Genomic DNA, 21,316 nt, shown 5'->3' with positions numbered 1-21,316 from the left:
CCCAGGGGGGACAGAGTCCATCCTGGGGGACAGGAGCCATCCCAGGGGGGACAAGAGAGGGGGGTGGCATGGGGACAGGAGCCATCCTGGGGGACAGGAGCCATTCCAGGGGAACAGGAGCCATCCCAGGGGGGACAGGAGCCATTCCTGGGGGACAAGAGAGGGGGGTGGCATGGGGACAGGAGCCATCCCAGGGGGGACAGGAGCCATCCTGGGGGACAGGAGCCATCCTGGGGGGGACAGGAGCCATCCTAGGGGACAAGAGAGGGGGGTGGCATGGGGACAGGAGCCATCCTGGGGGACAGGAGCCATCCTGGGGGGGACAGGAGCCACTCCTGGGGGACAGGAGCCATCCTGGGGGGGACAGGAGCCATCCTGGGGGGGACAGGAGCCATCCTGGGGGACAGGAGCCATTCCAGGGGAGACAGGGGCCACTCCTGGGGGACAAGAGAGGGGGGTGGCATGGGGACAGGAGCCATCCTGGAGGGGACAGGAGCCATCCCAGGGGGGACAGGAGCCATCCCAGGGGGGACAGGAGCCATCCTGGAGGGGACAGGGGCCATCCTGGGGGGGGACAGGGATCATCCCAGGGGGGACAGGAGCCATCCTGGGGGACAGGGGCCATCCCAGAGGGGCAGGAGCCATCCCAGAGGGGACAGGGGCCATTCTGGGGGACAGGAGCCATCCCAGAGGGGACAGGAGCCATCCTGGAGGGTCCCATCCCACCTGACCTGGGTCATGACCCCTGTCCCGACCCCAGTCCCGGGTTCTGACCCCAATCCTGATGGTCCTGACCCCAATCTGGGGTTCCTGACCCCAATCTGGGGTTCTGACCCCAATCCTGATGGTCCTGATCCCAATCCCGGGGTTCTGATCCCAATCCCGGGGTCCAGACCCCAATCCTGGACTTCTGATCCCAATCCTGATGGTCCTGACCCCAATTTCGGGGTCCTGACCCAAATCTTGGGGTTCCTGACCCCAATCCGGGGTTCCTGACCCCAATCCTGGGGTCCTGACCCCAATCCCGAGTTCCTGTCCCCATTCTGGAGGTCGTGACCCCAATCCTGATGGTCCTGACCCCAATCCCGAGTTCCTGTCCCCATTCCAGGGTTCCTGACCCCAATCCTGAGTTCCTGTCCCCATTCTGGAGGTCCTGACCCCAATCCTGATGGTCCTGACCCCAATCCTGGGGTTCCTGACCCCAATCCCGGGTTCCTGTCCCCATTCTGGAGGTCCTGACCCCAATCCTGATGGTCCTGACCCCAATCCCGGGTTCCTGTCCCCATTCTGGAGGTCCTGACCCCAATCCTGATGGTCCTGACCCCAATCCTGGGGTTCCTGACCCCAATCCCGGGTTTCTGTCCCCAGGCTCCTGTCCCCAATCCCGGCATTCCCGAGGGTCCCAGCCCCACATCCTGGTGGATGGGGACGTTCCCGCTGGCACCAGAGGTGTCCCTGTGCCCCCTCCCCGTCCCCTCCCCCCCCAGAATTCCCCCATTCCCGGCCCATCCGTGCCACTGTCCCCTCTGGAGCCACCCCGTGTGTCCCTTTGTCCCCTCCCTTGGTGTCCCCCCCGCCGGTGACCCCGGCTCTGCCCCCCCAGGCTGCAGGACTTGGAGCGGGATGAGGAGAACCTGGGAGAGAAGGTGAGTCCCGGAATGTCCCCGGTGTCACCTGCGCTGTCCCTGTGTCCCCTCGTGTCCCCCTGTGTGCCCACAGGAAGTGTCCCCCTGTGTCCCCACCTTGTCCCCATGGGAGTGCCCCACAATGTCCCCACGCTGTCCCCTCCATCCTCTGTCCCCAGTGTCCCCACCCTGTCCCTGCTGTCCCCACGCTGTCCCCAATGTCCCCAATGTCCCCATGGTGTCCCCAATGTCCCCAGGAGAGCGTCCAGGACAAGCTGAGCCTCATCCACGGCTTCCTGTCCCCACTGTCCCCATCGTGTCCCCTCCATCCCCGACGTCCCCACCCTGTCCCTGCTGTCCCCACGCTGTCCCCAATGTCCCCAATGTCCCCATGGTGTCCCCAATGTCCCCAGGAGAGCGTCCAGGACAAGCTGAGCCTCATCCACAGCTTCCTGTTCCCAGTGTCCCCATCGTGTCCTCTCCATCCGCAATGTCCCCAGCCTGTCCCTGCTGTCCCTACGGTGTCCCCAATGTCCCCAATGTCCCCAGGAGAGCGTCCAGGACAAGCTGAGTCTCATCCATGGCTTCCTGTCCCCAGTGTCCCCATTGTGTCCTCTCCATCCCCAATGTCCCCAGCCTGTCCCTGCTGTCCCCACGGTGTCCCCAATGTCTCTGCCATGTCCCCACTGTCCCCGGTGTCCCCAGGAGAGCGTCCAGGAGAAGCTGAGCCTCATCCACGGCTTCCTGTCCCCAGTGTCCCCATTGTGTCCCCTCCATTCTCAATGTCCCTAGCCTATCCCTGCTGTCCCCATGATGTCCTTGCTGTCCCCAGCCTGTCCCTGCTGTCCCCACGGTGTCCCCAATGTCCCCATGGTGTCCCCAATGTCCCCAATGTCCCCAGGAGAGCGTCCAGGACAAGCTGAGCTTCATCCATGACTTCCTGTCCCCAGTGTCCCCACTGTTTCCCCTCCATCCTCAATGTCCCCAGCCTGTCCCTGCTGTCCCCACGGTGTCCCCAATGTCCCCACGGTGTCCCCAATGTCCCCATGGCGTCCCCAATGTCCCCAGGAGAGTGTCCAGGAGAAGCTGAGTCTCATCCACGGCTTCCTGTCCCCTCCTTGTCCCCATTGTGTCCCCTCCATCCCCGACGTCCCCAGCCTGTCCCTGCTGTCCCCACGGTGTCCCCAATGTCCCCATGGTGTCCCCAATGTCCCCAGGAGAGCGTCCAGGACAAGCTGAGCCTCATCCACAGCTTCCTGTCCCCAGTGTCCCCATCGTGTCCTCTCCATCCCCAATGTCCCCAGCTTGTCCCTGCTGTCCCCAATGTCTCTGCCATGTCCCCAATGTCCCCAGGAGAGTGTCCAGGACAAGCTGAGCCTCCTCCACGGCTTCCTGCCTGCAATGTCCCCACTGTGTCCCCTCCATCCTCAATGTCCCCAGCCTGTCCCTGCTGTCCCCATGATGTCCTTGCTGTCCCCACACTGTCCCCAGTATATCCACGGTGTCCCCAATGTCCCCAATGTCCCCAGGAGAGCGTCCAGGACAAGCTGAGCTTCATCCATGATTTCCTGTCCCCAGTGTCCCCATCGTGTCCCCTCCATCCCCAATGTCCCCAGCCTGTCCCTGCTGCCCCCACGGTGTCCCCAATGTCCCCATGGTGTCCCCAATGTCCCCGATGTCCCCAGGAGAGTGTTCAGGAGAAGCTGAGCCTCATCTACGGCTTCCTGCAGGCCGACGTGCAGCTGCAGCTCAGCGAGCTCGAGGCCAAAGTTCGCCGTGAGGAGCTCTCCGAGGTGAGACCCCAAAAGCTGGGATCCGGGACAAAACACCTGGGAAATCCTGGGAAAACCTGGGATGTGGGGTAAAACACCCAGGAAACACCAGGATTTGGGATAAAACACCCAGAAAACACCAGGATTTGAGATAAAACACTGGGATTGGGAATAACACATCAGGATTTGGGATAAAACCCCAGGAAAACGGGAAAACCCCGGGATTCGGGTTCAGCCCCACATTCCCTGTGGGATTTGAGATCCCATCCTGGGATTTGAGCTCAGCGCTCATTTCCATGTGGGATTTGGGCTCAGCCCCCATTTCCCTGTGGGATTTGGGATCCCACCCTGGGATTTGGGCTCAGCCCCCATTTCCCTGCGGGATTTGGGCTCAGCCCCCATTTCCTGGTGGGATTTGAGCTCAGCCCCCATTTCCCTGTGGGATTTGGGCTCAGCCCCCATTTCCCTGTGGAATTTGGGATCCCACCCCAGGATTTGGGCTCAGCCCCCATTTCCCTGTGGATGTTGGGCTCAGCCCCCATTTCCCTGTGGATTTTGAGTTCAGCTCCACTTTCCCTGCAGGGTTTGGGCTCAGCCCCCATTTCCCTGTGGGATTTGGGATCCCAGCCCGGGATTTGAGCTCAGCCTCCATTTCCCTGTGGGATTTGGGATCCCAGCCCGGGATTTAGGCTCAGCCCCCATTTTCTGGTGGGATTTGAGCTCAGCCCCCATTTCCCTGTGGGATTTGAGATCCCATTCTGGGATTTGGGCTCAGCCCCCATTTCCCTGTGGGATTTGGGATCCCAGCCCGGGATTTAGGCTCAACCCCCATTTCCCTGTGGGATTTGGGCTCAGCCCCCATTTCCCTGTGGGATTTGGGATCCCATCCTGGGATTTGGGCTCAGCCCCCATTTCCCTGCATGATTTGGGCTCAGCCCCCATTTCCCTGTGGGATTTGGGCTCAGCCCCCATTTCCCTGCGCGATTTGGGATCCCATCCTGGGATTTAGGCTCAGCCCCCATTTCCCTGCGGGATTTGGGATCCCATCCTGGGATTTGGGCTCAGCCCCCATTTCCCTGTGGGATTTGAGATCCCACCCCGGGATTTGTGCTCAGCCCCCATTTCCCTGTGGGATTTGAGCTCAGCCCCCATTTCCCTGTGGGATTTGGGCTCAGCCCCCATTTCCCTGTGGGATTTGGGCTCAGCCCCCATTTCCCTGTGGGATTTGGGCTCAGTCCCCATTTCCCTGCGGGATTTGGGATCCCAGCCCGGGATTTGGGCTCAGCCCCAGGTGCTCCCCTCCCCAGGAGCGCTACCTGGCCAAGGTGAAGGCGCTGCTGCGCCAGGAGCTCTCAGCCCCCAATGGCTCCGGGGGCCCCAACCCCAACGGGTGCCCCGGGAACGGCGCCTACGGCAGCGACGAGGACGAGGACGGCGCCATGGAGCTCGAGGAGGGGGTGGCAGCGTCCTCGTCCCCGTCCTGCTCCGGCCCCGCCGCGCGGGCACGGAAATCCCGCAGGAGCCGCTCCAACGGGGACGCCAAGAGTGAGGATTTGGGGTTTCTGGGGGTTTTTGGGGGGTGGGAAGGGTTTGGGGTGGGGCAGTTGCTATTGGGATGGAGAGGGGGGATCGCTCGGGAAGGGTTTTGGGGTCTCGTGGGCTTGGGGTGTGACAATTGCCATGGGGATCGAGAACTGGGATCCCCTTGGGAAGGGTTTTGGGGTCTCCTCACCCTGGAATGTGACAATTCCTATTGGGATCAAGAAATGGGATCCCCTTGGGAAGGGTTTTGGGGTCTCCTGACTTTGGAGTGCAATGATTCCCACTGGGATCCCTTTGGGAAGGGTTTTGGGGTCTCCTCACCCTGGAATGTGACAATTCCCATTGGGATTGAGGGCTGGGATCCCCTTGGGAAGGGTTTTGGGGTCTCCTGGTTTTGGGGTCTGACAATTCCCATTGGGATCAAGAACTGGGATCCCCTTGGGAAGGGTTTTGGGGTCTCCTGACTTTGGAGTGCAACGATTCCCACTGGGATCCCCTTGGGAAGGGTTTTGGGGTCTCCTCACCCTGGAATGTGACAATTCCCATTGGGATTGAGGGCTGGGATCCCCTTGGGAAGGGTTTTAGGGTCTCCTCAGGAAGGGTTTTGGGGTCTCCTGGCCTTGGGGTGTGACAATCCCCACTGGGATTTGGGGTCCATCGTGGTTTTCCCGCAGAGTCTCCGGCCAGCTCCCGCGTCACCCGCAGCTCCGGCCGGCAGCCGTCCATCCTCAGCCTCCTGTCCAAAGGGTCAGTGGGAAGGGTCACCCTCCTCTTCCTCATCCCACCATCCCAAACCCTTCCCGTTCCCCCAAAAAACCCATCCCGGATCGATCCCGCAGATCCAACAAGCGGAAATCGGAGGAGGTCAACGGGGAGGCGAAGCCGGAGCTGATGAACGTGGAGAAGGAGGAGGAGGAGCTGGAGGAGAAGGTTGGTGGTGACATCCCAGACCTGTCCTGGGTCATTTTTGGGGTGATTTCCCAGGATTTTGCTCTGTGGTGACATCCCTCACCTGTCCTGGGTCATTTTTGGGGTGATTTCCCAGGATTTTGCTCTGTGGTGACATCCCAGAGCTGTCCCCTGTCATTTTTGGGGTGATTTCCCAGGATTTTGCTCTGTGGTGACATCCCACACCTGTTCTGGGTTGGATTTGGGGTGATTTCCTGGGATTTTGGTCAGTGGTGACATCTCACACCTGTTCTGGGTCATTTTTGGGGTGATTTCCCAGGATTTTGCTCTGTGGTGACATCCCAGACCTGTCCTGGGTCATTTTTGGGGTGATTTCCCAGGATTTTGGTCAGTGGTGACCTCCCAGAACTGTCCCGTGTCATTTTTGGGGTGATTTTTCAGGATTTTGCTCTGTGGTGACATCCCAGAGCTGTCCCGTGTCATTTTTGGGGTGATTTCCCAGGATTTTGGTCAGTGGTGACCTCCCAGAACTGTCCCGTGTCATTTTTGGGGTGATTTCCCAGGATTTTGCTCTGTTATGACGTCTGGGGTGATTTCCTGGGATTTTTTCTGTGCTGGGATTGCATTTTCCTGCTCCTTTTCCCTTTTTTTTTTTGCCTTTTTCTCCAGGATCAAGATGAGAAAAGGATGAAAATGGAAACCAAAGATGGGTGAGGAAAAGGGGGGACGTTCCTGGCCGGAGCCGTGTCCTGGTGACGGTGACAATGACAACGATGACGTCACTGCTCCATCCTCATCCCAGGATTTAATTTCTCCCTCCCAGGTCGGAAATCAAGGACGAAATCCCTCAGGTTAAAATCACTGCTTCTGCTAAAGTAAGTCCCTCCTCATTCCAGCTGTTTTTGGGATTTCTTAATCCCTTAAAACTCCTGAATTTTAGGTTTTTTTGGGATGAGTTGATTATTCCAAAGGCTGGATTCTCCTATGGGAATAGAAACCCACTTCCAGCCCGTTCAGCTTCTCAAAACCAAACAGCTGGGGCTGGTTCTGATGGGAAACCCCGGATTTTGCCAAAATCCGGGATAATTCCGGGAATAACTTTGGGAAAAGCTGACTCTCCCTCCCCTCTCCCGCAGACCACCCCCCCAAAATGCCTCGACTGCCGGCAGTACCTGGACGACCCCGACCTCAAATTCTTCCAAGGGGACCCCGACGACGCCGTAAGGGATCCAAACCCTCCTTCCCCGAGCTCGGGAACAGCAGGAACGTCCATTAATCCCATTTTTGGGGTTTTTTTTTCCCCCCAAATCCAGCTGGAGGAGCCGGAGATGCTGACGGACGAGCGCTTGTCCATCTTCGACGCCAACGAGGACGGCTTCGAGAGCTACGAGGACCTCCCCCAGCACAAAGTCACCTCCTTCAGGTGAGACCCCGGGGGGGATTCCCTCTGGAATTCCCTCTGGGATCCTGTCCCACCACGCCCTCCGTGTCCCCCCCCGGCAGCGTTTATGACAAGAGGGGACACCTCTGTCCCTTCGACACCGGCCTCATCGAGAGGAACATCGAGCTCTACTTCAGCGGCGTCGTCAAACCCATCTACGACGACAACCCCTGCCTGGACGGTGAGGAAACGCCCGGAATTCCGGGGCATTTCCGGATTCCCGCGTGGGAATTGTCCGGATTGTTTTTGGCTTGGCAGGTGGGGTGAGAGCCAAGAAGTTGGGGCCCATCAACGCCTGGTGGATCACGGGCTTCGACGGCGGGGAGAAGGCGCTGATCGGCTTCAGCACAGGTGAGGAGGGGCTTTGAGGGGAGTTTTGGGCAATTTTGGGTTGGTTTTGGGTTATTTTGGGCTTTTATTGAGGGGTTTTTGGGGGGTGGGTTTCAGGGTTTTTGCCCTTTTCCTCCTTTTTCTCCCTTCTCCTTTTTCCTCCTTTTCTACCAATTTTTTCCTTTTTTTTTCCATTTTCTTTTCTCTCTTCTTCTCCCTTTCCTCCTTTCTTCTTTAATTTTTCTGGTCTTTTTTTTCCTTTTGTTTTTTTCTTTTTCTTTTCTTTCTTTTTTCTCTTTTTTTCTATCTTTTCTGTGACTTTTTTTTTCTTCTTTTTTTCCCTTCTTTCTCTTCTTTTCTCCTCTTTCCTTTTTCTTCCTCCTCTTTTCCCCTATAATTTATATTTTTCTTTTCTTTCTTTTTTCTCTTTCCTTCTCTTTCCTCCTTTTTCCTGCTGTTTCCCCCTTTATTTTCTTTTTTCCTTCCTCTTTCTTTTCTCACTTTCCTCCTTTTTTTCTCCTGCTTCCTGCTCTTTTTCTCTATTTTTTTCCTTCCCTTTTCCACTCTTTTTCCCTTTATTTCTTCCCCCTCTTTCCTTCTCTTTTCTCCATTTTCCTCCTCTCCCCCCACACATTTTTTCCCCAAAATCCCACAATTTTGGGGCCGTTCCCAGCCTTTGCCGACTACATCCTGATGGAGCCGAGCGAGGAGTACGCGCCCACCTTCGCGCTGATGCAGGAGAAGATCTACATGAGCAAGATCGTGGTGGAGTTCCTGCAGAACAACCGCCACGTCAGCTACGAGGACCTGCTCAACAAGATCGAGGTGACAGTGCCACCGCGGTGTCACCTCCCTGTGGTGTCACCTCCCCTTGGTGTCACCTCTCCATGGTGTCACCTCCCCATGGTGTCACCTCCCCTTGGTGTCACCTCTCCATGGTGTCACCTCCCCATGGTGTCACCTCCCCATGGTGTCACCTCCCCTTGGTGTCACCTCTCCATGGTGTCACCTCCCCATGGTGTCACCTCCCCGCGGTGTCACCTCCCCATGGTGTCACCTCCCCTTGGTGTCACCTCTCCATGGTGTCACCTCCCCACGGTGTCACCTCCCCGCGGTGTCACCTCTCCATGGTGTCACCTCCCCGCGGTGTCACCTCCCCGTGGTGTCACCTCCCCGCGGTGTCACCTCCCCGCGGTGTCACCTCCCCACGGTGTCACCTCCCCTTGGTGTCACCTCCCCACGGTGTCACCTCTCTATGGTGTCACCTCCCCGCGGTGTCACCTCCCCATGGTGTCACCTCTCCATGGTGTCACCTCCCCTTGGTGTCACCTCTCCATGGTGTCACCTCCCCGTGGTGTCACCTCCCCATGGTGTCACCTCCCCACGGTGTCACCTCTCCATGGTGTCACCTCCCCACGGTGTCACCTCCCCGCGGTGTCACCTCTCCATGGTGTCACCTCCCCGCGGTGTCACCTCCCCGTGGTGTCACCTCCCCGCGGTGTCACCTCCCCGCGGTGTCACCTCCCCACGGTGTCACCTCCCCTTGGTGTCACCTCCCCACGGTGTCACCTCTCTATGGTGTCACCTCCCCGCGGTGTCACCTCCCCATGGTGTCACCTCTCCATGGTGTCACCTCCCCTTGGTGTCACCTCTCCATGGTGTCACCTCCCCGTGGTGTCACCTCCCCATGGTGTCACCTCCCCACGGTGTCACCTCCCCATGGTGTCACCTCCCCGCAGTGTCACCTCCCTGCGGTGTCACCTCCCCCTGCCGTGTCACCTTCCCATCCCGGGGACAATTCCCCCATGGAAAAGATGGGATGGGCTCAGCAGGAGGAGATGGTGGTGGAGGTGGAGGTGGCACCTGCTCAACAAGATGGAGGTGACGGTGCCACTGTGGTCATCCCCAACCATTCCAGACCATCTCAACCCTTCCCAAACCATCCCAAACCATCCCAAACCATTCCCAACCATTCTAAACCATCCCAAACCATCGCAAACCATTCCAAACCATCTCCAGCCATTCCCAACCATTCCAAACCATCCCAAACCATCCCAAGCCATTCCAAACCATTCCAAACCATCCCCAGCCATCCCCAACCATTCCAAACCATCTCAACCCTTCCCAACCATTCCCAACCTTGGTGACCCTTGGAATGGGTGATCTGGAGAGGGATCAGCGACCATCCCCAACCATTCCAAACCATTTCCAACCATCCCCAACCATTTCAACACTTCCCAACCATCCTCAACCTCTTCAACCATTCCAAACCATCTCAACCCTTCCCAACCATCCCAAACCATTCCCAACCATCCCAAACCATTCCAAACCATCTCAACCTTGGTGACCGTTGGAATGGGTGATCTGGAGAGGGGTCAGCGACCATCCCCAACCATTCCAAACCATTCCCAACCATCCCCAACCCCTTCCCAAATTCCCCCAGACCACGGTGCCGCCGGCGGGGCTCAACTTCAACCGTTTCACGGAGGACTCGCTGCTGCGCCACGCCCAGTTCGTGGTGGAGCAGGTGGAGAGCTACGACGAGGCCGGCGACAGCGACGAGCCCCCGGTGCTCATCACGCCCTGCATGAGGGACCTCATCAAGCTGGCCGGCGTCACCCTGGGCAAGAGGTGAGGTCTGGGGGCAAAAATCCCAAAATCTGGAAAATCCGACCAAAATCTGGGAGGGTTTGGGCTCTGAGGTCTCAATATTGGGAAATCTGCCCAAAATTGGGGATTCTCGTGCCAGGCATGAGGAACCTCATGAAGCTGGTGACCCTGAGCAAGAGGTGAGGTCTGGGGGTAAAAACGCCAAAATCGGGAAAATTTGACCAAAACTGGGGAAGTGTGACTTCAAAAGTAAGAGAATTTGCCCAAAATTGGTGAGGGTTTGGGTTCTGCGACCACAAAATTGGGAGAATCCAACCAAAGTTGGGAAAATCTTCCCAAAACTGGTGAGGATTTGGGTTCAATGGCATGAGAAGTGCTGGGAGTCAGAGCAGAAACCCTCCCAAAATTGGGAAGATCTCCCAAGATCACAAAAACCCTCCCAAAGTTGGGAAGATCTCCCAAGATCACAAAAACCCTCCCAAAGTTGGGAAGATCTCCCAAGATCACAAAAACCCTCCCAAAGTTGGGAAGATCTCCCAAGATCACAAAAACCCTCCCAAAATTGGGAAGATCTTCCCAAAATTGGGCAAACCCAAAACCCAAACCTGGTGCTGCTCCAGGGGGAGAAGGACGCTCTGTTGGGTGCCCGAAATCCATCCACACCCTTTGGGGACCTCACTGGCACTTGTGGGTGTCCCTTGGGTGTCCCCGGGGTGGTGGCCCCGTCCCCGGGCGTGGCCTGAGCGCTGTCCCCGTGCCGCAGGCGAGCCGTGCGGCGCCAGGCCATCCGCCACCCCACGCGCATCGACAAGGACAAGGGTCCCACCAAGGCCACCACCACCAAGCTGGTGTACCTCATCTTCGACACCTTCTTCTCGGAGCAGATCGAGAAGGACGAGCGCGAGGAGGACAAGGAGAACGCCACCAAGCGCCGGCGCTGCGGCGTCTGCGAGGTGACCGAGGGTCGCCGGTGGCGGCGCCCGGCAGTGGGGTGGGGATGGGTTTGGGTGGTTGGTGTTGGAGGGTCTTCCAACCTTGGTCAACATCAGTGTCACGGGTTGGGTTGGTTGGTCTTGAAGGACTCCCAGTGTTGGCCAACATCAACGTCATGGGTTGGGTTGGTTGGTCTTGAAGATCTCTTCCAGTCTTGAAGGACTCCCAGTGTTGGCCAACATCAGTGTCATGGGTTGGGTTGGTTGGTCTTGAAGGTCTCTTCCAGTCTTGGTCAAGATCACCTCCCTGGGTTGGGTTGGCTGATCTTGGAGAGCCTTCCAGTCTTGGTCAGTGTTAGTGTTGTGGGTTGGGTTGATGTTGGAGGGCTTTTCCAGCCTTTGTCAACGTCAATGTCACGGGTTGGGTTGGTTGGTTTTGGAAGGTCTTCCAACCTTGATCAACATAAACATCATGAGTTGGGTTGAGCTGATCTTGGAGGACTCTTCCAACCTGGATCAACCAACTCCAACCTCCCATCCCGGTCACTCCATGGAGTCCTTCCAGCAGCTCCCCTGTGCCCGGGGAGCGTTCCCGGTGTCCCCTGTGCCCGGGGAGCGTTCCCGGTGTCACCGGTGTCCCCTGTTCCCAGGGAGCGTTCCCGGTGTCACCGGTGTCCCCTGTTCCTGGGGAGCGTTCCCGGTGTCACCGGTGTCCCCTGTGCCCGGGGAGCGTTCCCGGTGTCACCGGTGTCCCCTGTGCCCGGGGAGCGTTCCCGGTGTCACCGGTGTCCCCTGTGCCCGGGGAGCGTTCCCGGCGTCACCGGTGTCCCCTGTCCGCGGGGAGCGTTCCCGGTGTCACCGGTGTCCCCTGTCCCGTGCCAGGTGTGCCAGCAGCCCGAGTGTGGCAAGTGCAAGGCGTGCCAGAACATGGTCAAGTTCGGGGGCAGCGGCCGCAGCAAGCAGGCGTGTCTGCAGAGGAGGTGGGTGGCCCTGTCCCCAACGTCCCTGTCCCCAACGTCCCTGTCCCCAACGTCCCTGTCCCCAACGTCCCTGTCCCCATCCCTGAGCCCCCGGTGACGTTCCCGGTGACGTTCCCGGTGACGTCCCAGGTGTCCCAACCTGGCGGTGCGGGAGGCGGACGAGGACGAGGAGGTCGATGACAACATCCCCGAGATGCCCTCGCCCAAGAAGATGCTCCAGGGCCGCAAGAAGAAGCAGAACAAGAGCCGGATCTCCTGGGTCGGGGAGCCCATCAAGGTGAGGCACCTGGGCAGGTGAGGGGGGTCTGGAAAGGTGAGGGGGCTTGGCAAGGTGAGGGGAACCCATGCAGGTGAGGGGAACCCGTCCAGGTGAGGCCAGAGTTGGGTCTTAGGGTTAAGGAAACCCATCCAGGTGAGGGAACCTATCAAGGTGAGACCAGAGTTGGATTTTGTGGATGAGGGAACCCATCCAGGTGTGGGAACCGATCAAGGAGAGACCAGAGTTGGATTTTGTGGATGAGGGAACCCATCCAGGTGTGGGAGCCCATCTAGATGAGGGGAACCCATCCAGCTGAGGCCAGAGTTGGATTTTGTGGATGAGGGAACCCATCCAGGTGAGGGGAACCCATCCAGATGAGGGGAACCCATCCAGGTGTGCCCAGAGTTGGATCTCATGGATGGGGGAACTCATCCAGGTGAGACCAGAGCTGGATTTTGTGGATGAGGGAACCCATCCAGGTGAGGGGAACCCATCCAGGTGAGGCCAGAGTTGGATCTCATGGATGGGGGAACTCATCCAGGTGTGACCAGAGTTGGATCTTAGGGGTAAGGAAACCCATCCAGGTGAGGGAACCTATCAAGGTGAGACCAGAGTTGGATTTTGTGGATGAGGGAACCCATCCAGGTGAGGGCCCCATCCAGGTGAGGCCGGTACCGGTAACCGCCCCCGTGCCCCGGCAGAGCGACGGCAAGAAGGATTATTACCAACGCGTCTGCATCGACTCCGAGACCCTGGAGGTGGGCGACTGCGTGTCCGTGAGCCCCGACGACCCCACCAAGCCCCTCTACCTGGCCAGGTGGGTTCTCCATGTTCCCACAGGGGTGGGGACAACCCCACTGAGACCCTCCACCTGGCCAGGTGTGTTCTCCTCACTCCCATGGGGTTGGGGACACGGGGACGTCCCCAATGATCCCACCTGGCCAGGTGTGTTCTCCATTCTCCCATGGGGTTGGGGACATGGGGATGTCCCCAATGATCCCACCTGGCCAGGTGTGTTCTCCATTCTCCCCTGGATTGGGGATGGGGGATGTCCCTGATGATCCCACCTGGCCAGGTGGGTTCTCCATTCTCCCATGGGGTTGGGGACACAGGGATGTCCCCGATGATCCCATCAATCCAGGTGGGTTCTCCTCACTCCCATGGGGTTGGGGACACGGGGATGTCCCCAGTGATCCCACCTGGCCAGGTGGGTTCTCCATTCTCCCATGGGGTTGGGGACACGGGGATGTCCCCGATGATCCCATCAATCCAGGTGGGTTCTCCCCACTCCCATGGGGTTGGGGACACGGGGATGTCCCCGATGATCCCATCAATCCAGGTGGGTTCTCCATTCTCCCATGGGGTTGGGGACACAGGGACGTCCCCTGTGATCCCACCAAACCAGGTGGGTTCTCCCCACTCCCATGGGGTTGGGGACACGGGGACGTCCCCAATGATCCCATCAATCCAGGTGGGTTCTCCATTCTCCCATGGATTGGGGATGGGGGATGTCCCCAGTGATCCCACCAAACCAGGTGGGTTGTCCCTGCTCCCATGGGGTTGTGGACACAGGGACGTCCCCAGTGATCCCATCGAGCCAGGTGGGTTCTCCATTCTCCCATGGGGTTGGGGACATGGGGATGTCCCTGATGATCCCACCTGGCCAGGTGTGTTCTCCATTCTCCCATGAGAGTGGGGACATGGGGACGTCCCTGATGATCCCACCTGGCCGGGTGTGTTCTCCTTGCTCCCATGGATTGGGGACATGGGGACGTCCCCAATGATCCCATCAATCCAGGTGGGTTCTCCCCACTCCCATGGGGTTGGGGACACGGGGACGTCTCCCATGATCCATCAATCCAGGTGGGTTCTCCTCACTCCCATGGGGTTGGGGACACGGGGACGTCCCCAATGATCCCACCGAGCCAGGTGGGTTCTCCCGGCTCCCATGGGGTTGGGGATGGGGGATGTCCCCAATGATCCCATCAATCCAGGTGGGTTCTCCTCACTCCCATGGGGTTGGGGACACGGGGACGTCTCCCATGATCCATCAATCCAGGTGGGTTCTCCCCACTCCCATGGGGTTGGGGACACGGGGACGTCCCCAGTGATCCCATCAATCCAGGTGGGTTCTCCCCACTCCCATGGGGTTGGGGACACGGGGACGTCTCCCATGATCCCATCAATCCAGGTGGGTTCTCCCCACTCCCATGGGGTTGGGGACACGGGGACGTCCCCTCTCACGCCGCGGCGCCCCTCAGGGTGACGGCCATGTGGGAGGACAGCGGTGGTCAGATGTTCCACGCCCACTGGTTCTGCCCGGGCTCGGACACCGTCCTGGGGGCCACCTCGGACCCTCTGGAGCTGTTCCTGGTGGACGAGTGCGAGGACATGCAGCTCTCCTACATCCACGGCAAGGTCAACGTCATCTACAAGGCACCCTCGGACAACTGGGCCATGGAGGTGGGCGCAGCGCCGCGGCGTCCGGCCGGTGCCGGTCAGCGCGGCCGATCCCGGCCACCGCCGCGGTTTTGTCCTTCAGGGCGGGCTGGACACGGAGATCAAGATGGTGGAGGACGACGGGAGGACCTACTTCTACCAGATGTGGTACGACCAGGAGTACGCGCGCTTCGAGAGCCCGCCCGCCACGCAGCCCACCGAGGACAACAAGTACAAGTCAGTTTTTGGCCGGAAAAACCGGAGTTTTGGGTTCTCCCCACCCCTAGAAATGGATTTTTTTTTTGGAGAACCTGGCGGTGTTCCGGCAGGTTCTGCATGAGCTGCGCACGCCTGGACGAGGTGAGGCACAAGGAGATCCCCAAGGTGGCCGAGCCGCTGGAGGAGGCCGACGGCAAGATGTTCTACGCCGTGGCCACCAAGAACGGCGTCCAGTACCGCGTCGGGGACGGCGTCTACCTGCTGCCGGACGCCTTCTCCTTCAGGTGGGTTTGGGGGATCGCATCTTTGGGGTGGGATTTGGGGATTTTTGGGTTTTCCCACCTGTAAACGAAGGTCTGGTGTCCTGAATTCCTGGAAGTTGTGCATAAAAATCGCCCCAGTTTTGGTTTTCTGTTGTTTGGTTGAGAGGTGGCTCTGGTGGGATCATCCTGGTGCTGCGTTTTGGGGCGTGAATTGGAATTTGGGAATTGCAGGATCAGAGAATTAAAGTTGGGAGATCCCTCTAAGACCTTGAGTTCCAAATTTTAACCCAGTTTTGGGGGATAAATTGGAATTATGGAATTAAGGCTCTAAAACCTCTCCAAAATCTCTTAATTCCAACTCTTAACCCAACTTTTGACAAAAAAAAATTGGAATCAAGGCTGGAAAACCCTTCCAAGACCCCTTAATTCCAAATCTTCACCCAACTTTTGGTGGATAAATTGGAATTATGGAATTATAGAACCAATTAAGGTTTGGAGACCCCACCAAGATCCCTGAATTCCAAATCTTCTCCCAACTTCTGGTGGATAAATTGGAATCAAGGCTGGAAACCCTTCCAAGATCCCTGAATTCCAACTCTTCACCCAACTTTTGGTGAATAAATTGGAATCTAGGCTGGAAAACCCCTCCAAGATCCCTGAATTCCAACTCTTCACCCAACTTTTGGTGAATAAATTGGAATCAAGGCTGGAAACCCCTCCAAGATCCCTGAATTCCAACTCTTCACCCAACTTTTGGTGAATAAATTGGAATCAAGGCTGGAAACCCCTCCAAGATCCCTGAATTCCAACTCTTCACCCAACTTTTGTTGGACAAATCAGAATCAAGGCTGGAAAACCCCAAGACCCACCCCCCCAACTCCACCCTCCACCGCCCCAAGCTCCACATCCCGACGTTTTTGGGTCGCTTTTCCCGATTTTCCCCAGCGTGAAGCCGGCCAGCCCGGCCAAGAGGCCCAAGAAGGAGGCGGTGGACGAGGAGCTGCACCCCGAGCACTACCGGAAGTACTCCGAGTACATCAAGGGCAGCAACCTGGACGCGCCCGACCCGTTCCGCGTGGGCCGCATCAAGAGCATCTTCTGCAGCCTGCGCGGCAACGGCAAACCCAACGAGGCCGACATCAAGCTCGGCATCTACAAGTTCTACAGGTGCCAAATCCAGGGATTTTTTTTTTTTGGGGGGGGTGGCCCGGGAAGGTTTGGAGTTGGTGGTGATAGCAGGGCTTGGTCTGGTGGCCCAAACCTTTGGAGGTTCTCGGTTGACTTCCCAACTTGGGTGATCCTTGGAAAAACTCGCCCAAATCTGGGAGGGTTGTCCTAAACTTGGTCGGCCTCAAAATCGGGAATTCTGGCCCCAAATCCATGAGGGTTGGGGCTCGGTGGCCCCAAAGTTGGGAAAACTCTCCCAAAATTGATGAGGATTTGGGGTCGGTGGCATGAGCAGTGCTGGGGATCGGGGTAGGAATCCACGGACTTGGATGGCCTTGATGGGACATCTTTGGACACTTTCGGATGTCTTGAGATGTCTTTGGACTTCTTTGGATGTTTTTGGATCCTTTTGGGTATCTTTGGGTATTTTGGGACATTTTTGGATGTCCTGGAATGTTTTGAGATGTCTTTGGACTTCTTTGGATGTCGTGGGAGGTCTTTGGACACCTTGGGATGTTTCTGGACATCTCCAGATGCCTCAAGCTCCCTTAAAACCCCTTTTTCCTCAATCCACTCCTTACCCCACCTCCAATCTTCCCTCCATCCCACCCAAAAACCCCCCAAAACCCCCCAAAATCCCCTCTCCAAACACCAACCCCACCAAGAAGAGGCCCCACCTCGGTTTTCCCCCCTAATCCCGGCGTTTTCCCGGGAATTTCCAGGCCCGAGAACACCCACAAGTCCACGAAGGCGAGCTACCACGCCGACATCAACCTCCTCTACTGGAGCGACGAGGAGGCCACCGTGGAGTTCCGGGCGGTCCAGGGCCGCTGCTCCGTGGTCTACGGCGAGGACCTGACCGAGAGCATCCAGGACTACTCGGCCGGTGGCCTGGACCGCTTCTACTTCCTGGAGGTGAGGGAACGGGAATTCCAGGGGGGGAGGAGGAGCCTGGAGACCCCAGGGATGGAGCAGAGTGGGGGGTTCTGGTGTCTCGGGGCCGGTTCTGGGATTTTGGGGAGCAAATCTTGGGTGCTAAACTGGGTTTTCGTGGATCTGGATGAGTTCCTGGAGGTCTGGATGAGTTCCTGGAGCTCTGGAGACCCCAGGGATGGAGCAGAGTGGGGGGTTCTGGTGTCTCCAGGTGGGTTTTCCATGGAGAGCTTGGATTTGGGGCCAGTTCTGGGATTTTGGGGAGGAAATTTTGGGTGCTAAACTGGGTTTTTGTGGATCTGGATGAGTTCCTGGAGGTCTGGAGACCCCAGGGATGGAGCAGAGTGGGGGGTTCTGGTGTCTCCAGGTGGGTTTTCCATGGAAGGGTTGGATTTGGGGCCAGTTCTGGGATTTTGGGAACAAATTTTGGGTGCTAAACTGGGTTTCCATGGATCTGGATGAGTTCCTGGAGGTGTGGAAGAGTTCCTGGAGGTCTGGAGACCCCAGGGATGAAGTAAAGTTGGGCTTTTCCATGGAGGAATTGGATTTGGGGCCAACTCCAGCATTTTAGGGAGTAAATCTTGGGTTTTCAAGGATCTGGATGAGTTCCTGGAGGTCTGGAGACCCCAGGGATGGAGCAGAGTGGGGGGTTCTGGTGTCTCCAGGTGGGTTTTCCATGGATACCTTAGATTTGGGGCTGGTTCTGGGATTTTGGGAACAAATTTTGGGAGCTAAACTGGGTTTTCATGGATCTGGGTGAGTTCCTGGAGGTCTGGAAGAGTTCCTGGAGGTCTGGAGACCCCAGGGATGGAGCAGAGTGGGGAGTTCTGGTGTCTCAGGGCCGGTTCTGGGATTTTGGGAGCAAATCTTGGGTGCTAAACTGGGTTTTTGTGGATCTGGATGAGTTCCTGGAGGTCTGGAGACCCCAGGGATGGAGCAGAGTGGGGGGTTCTGGTGTCTCCAGGTGGGTTTTCCATGGAAGGGTTGGATTTGCGGTTGGTTCTGAGATTTTGGGAACAAATTTTGGGTGCTAAACTGGGTTTTCATGGATCTGGATGAGTTCCTGGAGGTGTGGAAGAGTTCCTGGAGGTCTGGAGACCCCAGGGATGGAGCAGAGTGGGGGGTTCTGGTGTCTCCAGGTGGGTTTTCCATGGATACCTTAGATTTGGGGCTGGTTCTGGGATTTTGGGAACAAATTTTGGGTGCTAAACTGGGTTTTCGTTGATCTGGGTGAGTTCCTGGAGGTCTGGAATTGTCCTTGGAGGACCTGAATGAGTTCCTGGGCACTCTGCATGTGTCCCTGGGGTTCTGCTGTCACAAAATCACGGAACCATCCCCTGATTCCAGCGGGATTTTGGCAATCCCGGGGCCATTCCCGAGCTGGAAAAGCTCCTCGTGTCCAATCCCAAATCCTGGGGATTTTTGGGTTTTTTATTTTCTAGGCTTACAACGCCAAAACCAAGAGCTTTGAGGATCCTCCCAACCACGCCCGGAGCTCTGGGAACAAAGGGAAGGGGAAGGGGAAAGGGAAAGGTGAGGCTGGAAAAAGGGTGGGAAAGGGGTGGGAAAAGGGTGGGAAAAGGGTGGAAAAGGGGTGGGAAAGGGATGGGAAAAGACAGGAAAAAGGGCAGAAAAAAGGTGGAAAAGGGGTGGCAAAGGGGCTGAAAAATGGGGTGGAAAAGAGGTGGGGAAGGGGCTGGAATTGGGGCAGGGAATGGGTAAAAAAGGGGCAGAAAATGGGTAAAAAAGGACAGAAAATGAGTAAAAAAGGGGCAGAAAATGGGTAAAAAAAGGACAGAAAATGAGTAAAAAAGGGGCAGAAAATGAGTAAAAAAGGGGCAGAAAATGAGTAAAAAGTGGCAGAAAATGGGTAAAAAAGGGGCAGAAAATGGGTAAAAAAGGGGCAGAAAATGGGTAAAAAGGGGCAGAAAATGGGTAAAAAAGGGGCAGAAAATGGGTAAAAAAGGGCAGAAAAGGGTCTGGGAGGTGATGGATTACCAGAGGAGGAGGAGGAAGAGGAGGACCAGGGCATGAGGAGGAGGAAGGCAGGGACTGAGGCGTGCCTGGCCGGGGTTTTGGCAGGGAAGGGCAAAGGGAAGGCGGCGAGCGCGGAGCAGAGCGAGCAGGAGCCGGCCCAGCTCCAGGTGCCCAAGCTGAGGACGCTGGACGTGTTCTCCGGCTGTGGGGGCCTCTCCGAGGGCTTCCACCAGGCAGGTGAGGTCCAGCTCCTGGAGCTGGGGCATGGCTGGGCTTGGAAGAGGCCCCGGGGCTTGGCAAATCTGCTGGGCGTTGGCAGTGCCCGGCCCTGGCTGTTGCACCCGGCTCTGGGCATTCCCACCGTTCCCAGTGCCCATCCCTGACCATTCCCTGTGTCCATTCCTGACCATTCCTGACCATCCCTGACCATTCCCAGTGTCCATTCCTGACCATTCCCAGTGTCCATTCCTGACCATTCCCAGTGTCCGTTCCTAACCATTCCTGACCATTCCTGACCATCCCTGACCATTCCCAGTGTCCATTCCTGACCATTCCCAGTGTCCATCCCTGACCATTCCCTGTGTCCATCCCTGACCATTCCCAGTGTCCATCCCTGACCATTCCCAGTGTCCATTCCTGACCATTCCTGATCATCCCTGACCATTCCCTGTGTCCATTCCTGACCATTCCCAGTGTCCATTCCTGACCATTCCTGACCATTCCTGACCATCCCTGACCATTCCCAGTGTCCATTCCTGACCATTCCCAGTGTCCATTCCTGACCATTCCTAACCATTCCTGACCATTCCTAACCATTTCTGACCATTCCCAGTGTCCATTCCTGACCATCCCTGACCATTCCCAGTGTCCATCCCTGACCATTCCCTGTGTCCATCCCTGACCACTCCCAGTGCCCATCCCTGACCATCCCTGACCATCCCTGACCATTCCCAGTGTCCATCCCTGACCATTCCCAGTGTCCATTCCTGACCATTCCCTGTGTCCATTCCTGACCATCCCTGCCCATTCCCTGTGTCCATCCCTGACCATCCCTGACCATCCCTGCCCATTCCCAGTGCCCATCCCTGCCCATTCCCACCCATCCCTGCCCATTCCCAGTGCCCATCCCGGTGCCCATCCCTGACCATCCCTGGCCATGCCGGCCGTGCCCGCAGGAGTCTCGGAGACGCTCTGGGCCATCGAGATGTGGGAGCCGGCGGCGCAGGCGTTCCGGCTCAACAACCCCGGCACCACGGTGTTCACCGAGGACTGCAACGTCCTCCTCAAGCTGGTCATGGCCGGCGAGAAGACCAATTCCTTGGGCCAGAAACTGCCCCAGAAGGGCGACGTGGAGATGCTCTGCGGTGGCCCCCCGTGCCAGGGCTTCAGCGGCATGAACCGCTTCAACTCCCGCACCTACTCCAAGTTCAAGAACTCCCTGGTGGTCTCCTTCCTCAGGTGGGTGTGGAGGGGATTTCTGGGAGGTGAGACCCCATCCCGTGTCCTCTTGTGTGGTTGGAGGGGATTTTGGGAGGTGAGACCCCATCCCGTGTCCTCTTGTGGGTGTGGAGGGGATTTTGGGAGGTGAGACCCCATCCTGTGTCCTCTTGTGTGGTTGGAGGGGATTTTGGGAGGTGAGACCCCATCCCGTGTCCCCTCGTGGGTGTGGAGGGGATTTTGGGAGGTGAGACCCCATCCCGTGTCCCCTCGTGGGTGTGGAGGGGATTTTGGGAGGTGAGACCCCATCCCGTGTCCTCTTGTGTGGTTGGAGGGGATTTTGGGAGGTGAGACCCCCATCCCATGTCCTCTCATGGGTGTGGAGGGGATTTTGGGAGGTGAGACCCCATCCCGTGTCCTCTTGTGTGGTTGGAGGGGATTTTGGGAGGTGAGACCCCATCCTGTGTCCCCTCATGGGTGT

The 21,316-nt window shown here is 57.7% G+C and overlaps 1 protein-coding gene across 2 annotated transcripts in view; it reads left to right on the top strand.

Moving 5' to 3' along the window:
* The window catches only part of DNMT1 (DNA methyltransferase 1), a 34,608-nt gene that overhangs the window by 2,626 nt on the left and 10,666 nt on the right, over positions 1 to 21,316 (top strand). Inside the window, exons 2-26 of one of the 2 annotated variants that reach the window (XM_053968268.1) lie at positions 1,604 to 1,646; positions 3,356 to 3,418; positions 4,705 to 4,942; positions 5,614 to 5,686; positions 5,779 to 5,869; positions 6,518 to 6,558; positions 6,672 to 6,723; positions 6,985 to 7,068; positions 7,162 to 7,271; positions 7,352 to 7,470; positions 7,548 to 7,640; positions 8,293 to 8,444; positions 10,063 to 10,250; positions 10,993 to 11,182; positions 12,044 to 12,141; positions 12,271 to 12,418; positions 13,102 to 13,217; positions 14,662 to 14,863; positions 14,943 to 15,076; positions 15,169 to 15,342; positions 16,267 to 16,488; positions 17,211 to 17,403; positions 18,864 to 18,954; positions 19,504 to 19,635; positions 20,574 to 20,856. In XM_053968268.1, coding sequence (XP_053824243.1) covers positions 1,604 to 1,646; positions 3,356 to 3,418; positions 4,705 to 4,942; positions 5,614 to 5,686; positions 5,779 to 5,869; positions 6,518 to 6,558; positions 6,672 to 6,723; positions 6,985 to 7,068; positions 7,162 to 7,271; positions 7,352 to 7,470; positions 7,548 to 7,640; positions 8,293 to 8,444; positions 10,063 to 10,250; positions 10,993 to 11,182; positions 12,044 to 12,141; positions 12,271 to 12,418; positions 13,102 to 13,217; positions 14,662 to 14,863; positions 14,943 to 15,076; positions 15,169 to 15,342; positions 16,267 to 16,488; positions 17,211 to 17,403; positions 18,864 to 18,954; positions 19,504 to 19,635; positions 20,574 to 20,856 — 3,330 coding nt within the window. Of the gene's footprint in view, positions 1 to 1,603; positions 1,647 to 3,310; positions 3,419 to 4,704; positions 4,943 to 5,613; positions 5,687 to 5,778; positions 5,870 to 6,517; positions 6,559 to 6,671; positions 6,724 to 6,984; positions 7,069 to 7,161; positions 7,272 to 7,351; positions 7,471 to 7,547; positions 7,641 to 8,292; positions 8,445 to 10,062; positions 10,251 to 10,992; positions 11,183 to 12,043; positions 12,142 to 12,270; positions 12,419 to 13,101; positions 13,218 to 14,661; positions 14,864 to 14,942; positions 15,077 to 15,168; positions 15,343 to 16,266; positions 16,489 to 17,210; positions 17,404 to 18,863; positions 18,955 to 19,503; positions 19,636 to 20,573; positions 20,857 to 21,316 lie in introns of both variants that reach the window. The other variant, XM_053968267.1, reaches the window with a different exon arrangement.

This window comes from Vidua chalybeata, chromosome 33 (assembly GCF_026979565.1).
Source record: "Vidua chalybeata isolate OUT-0048 chromosome 33, bVidCha1 merged haplotype, whole genome shotgun sequence".
Classification (NCBI taxonomy): Eukaryota; Metazoa; Chordata; class Aves; order Passeriformes; family Viduidae; genus Vidua; species Vidua chalybeata.
This window is presented reverse-complemented; position numbering and strand designations above follow the sequence as displayed.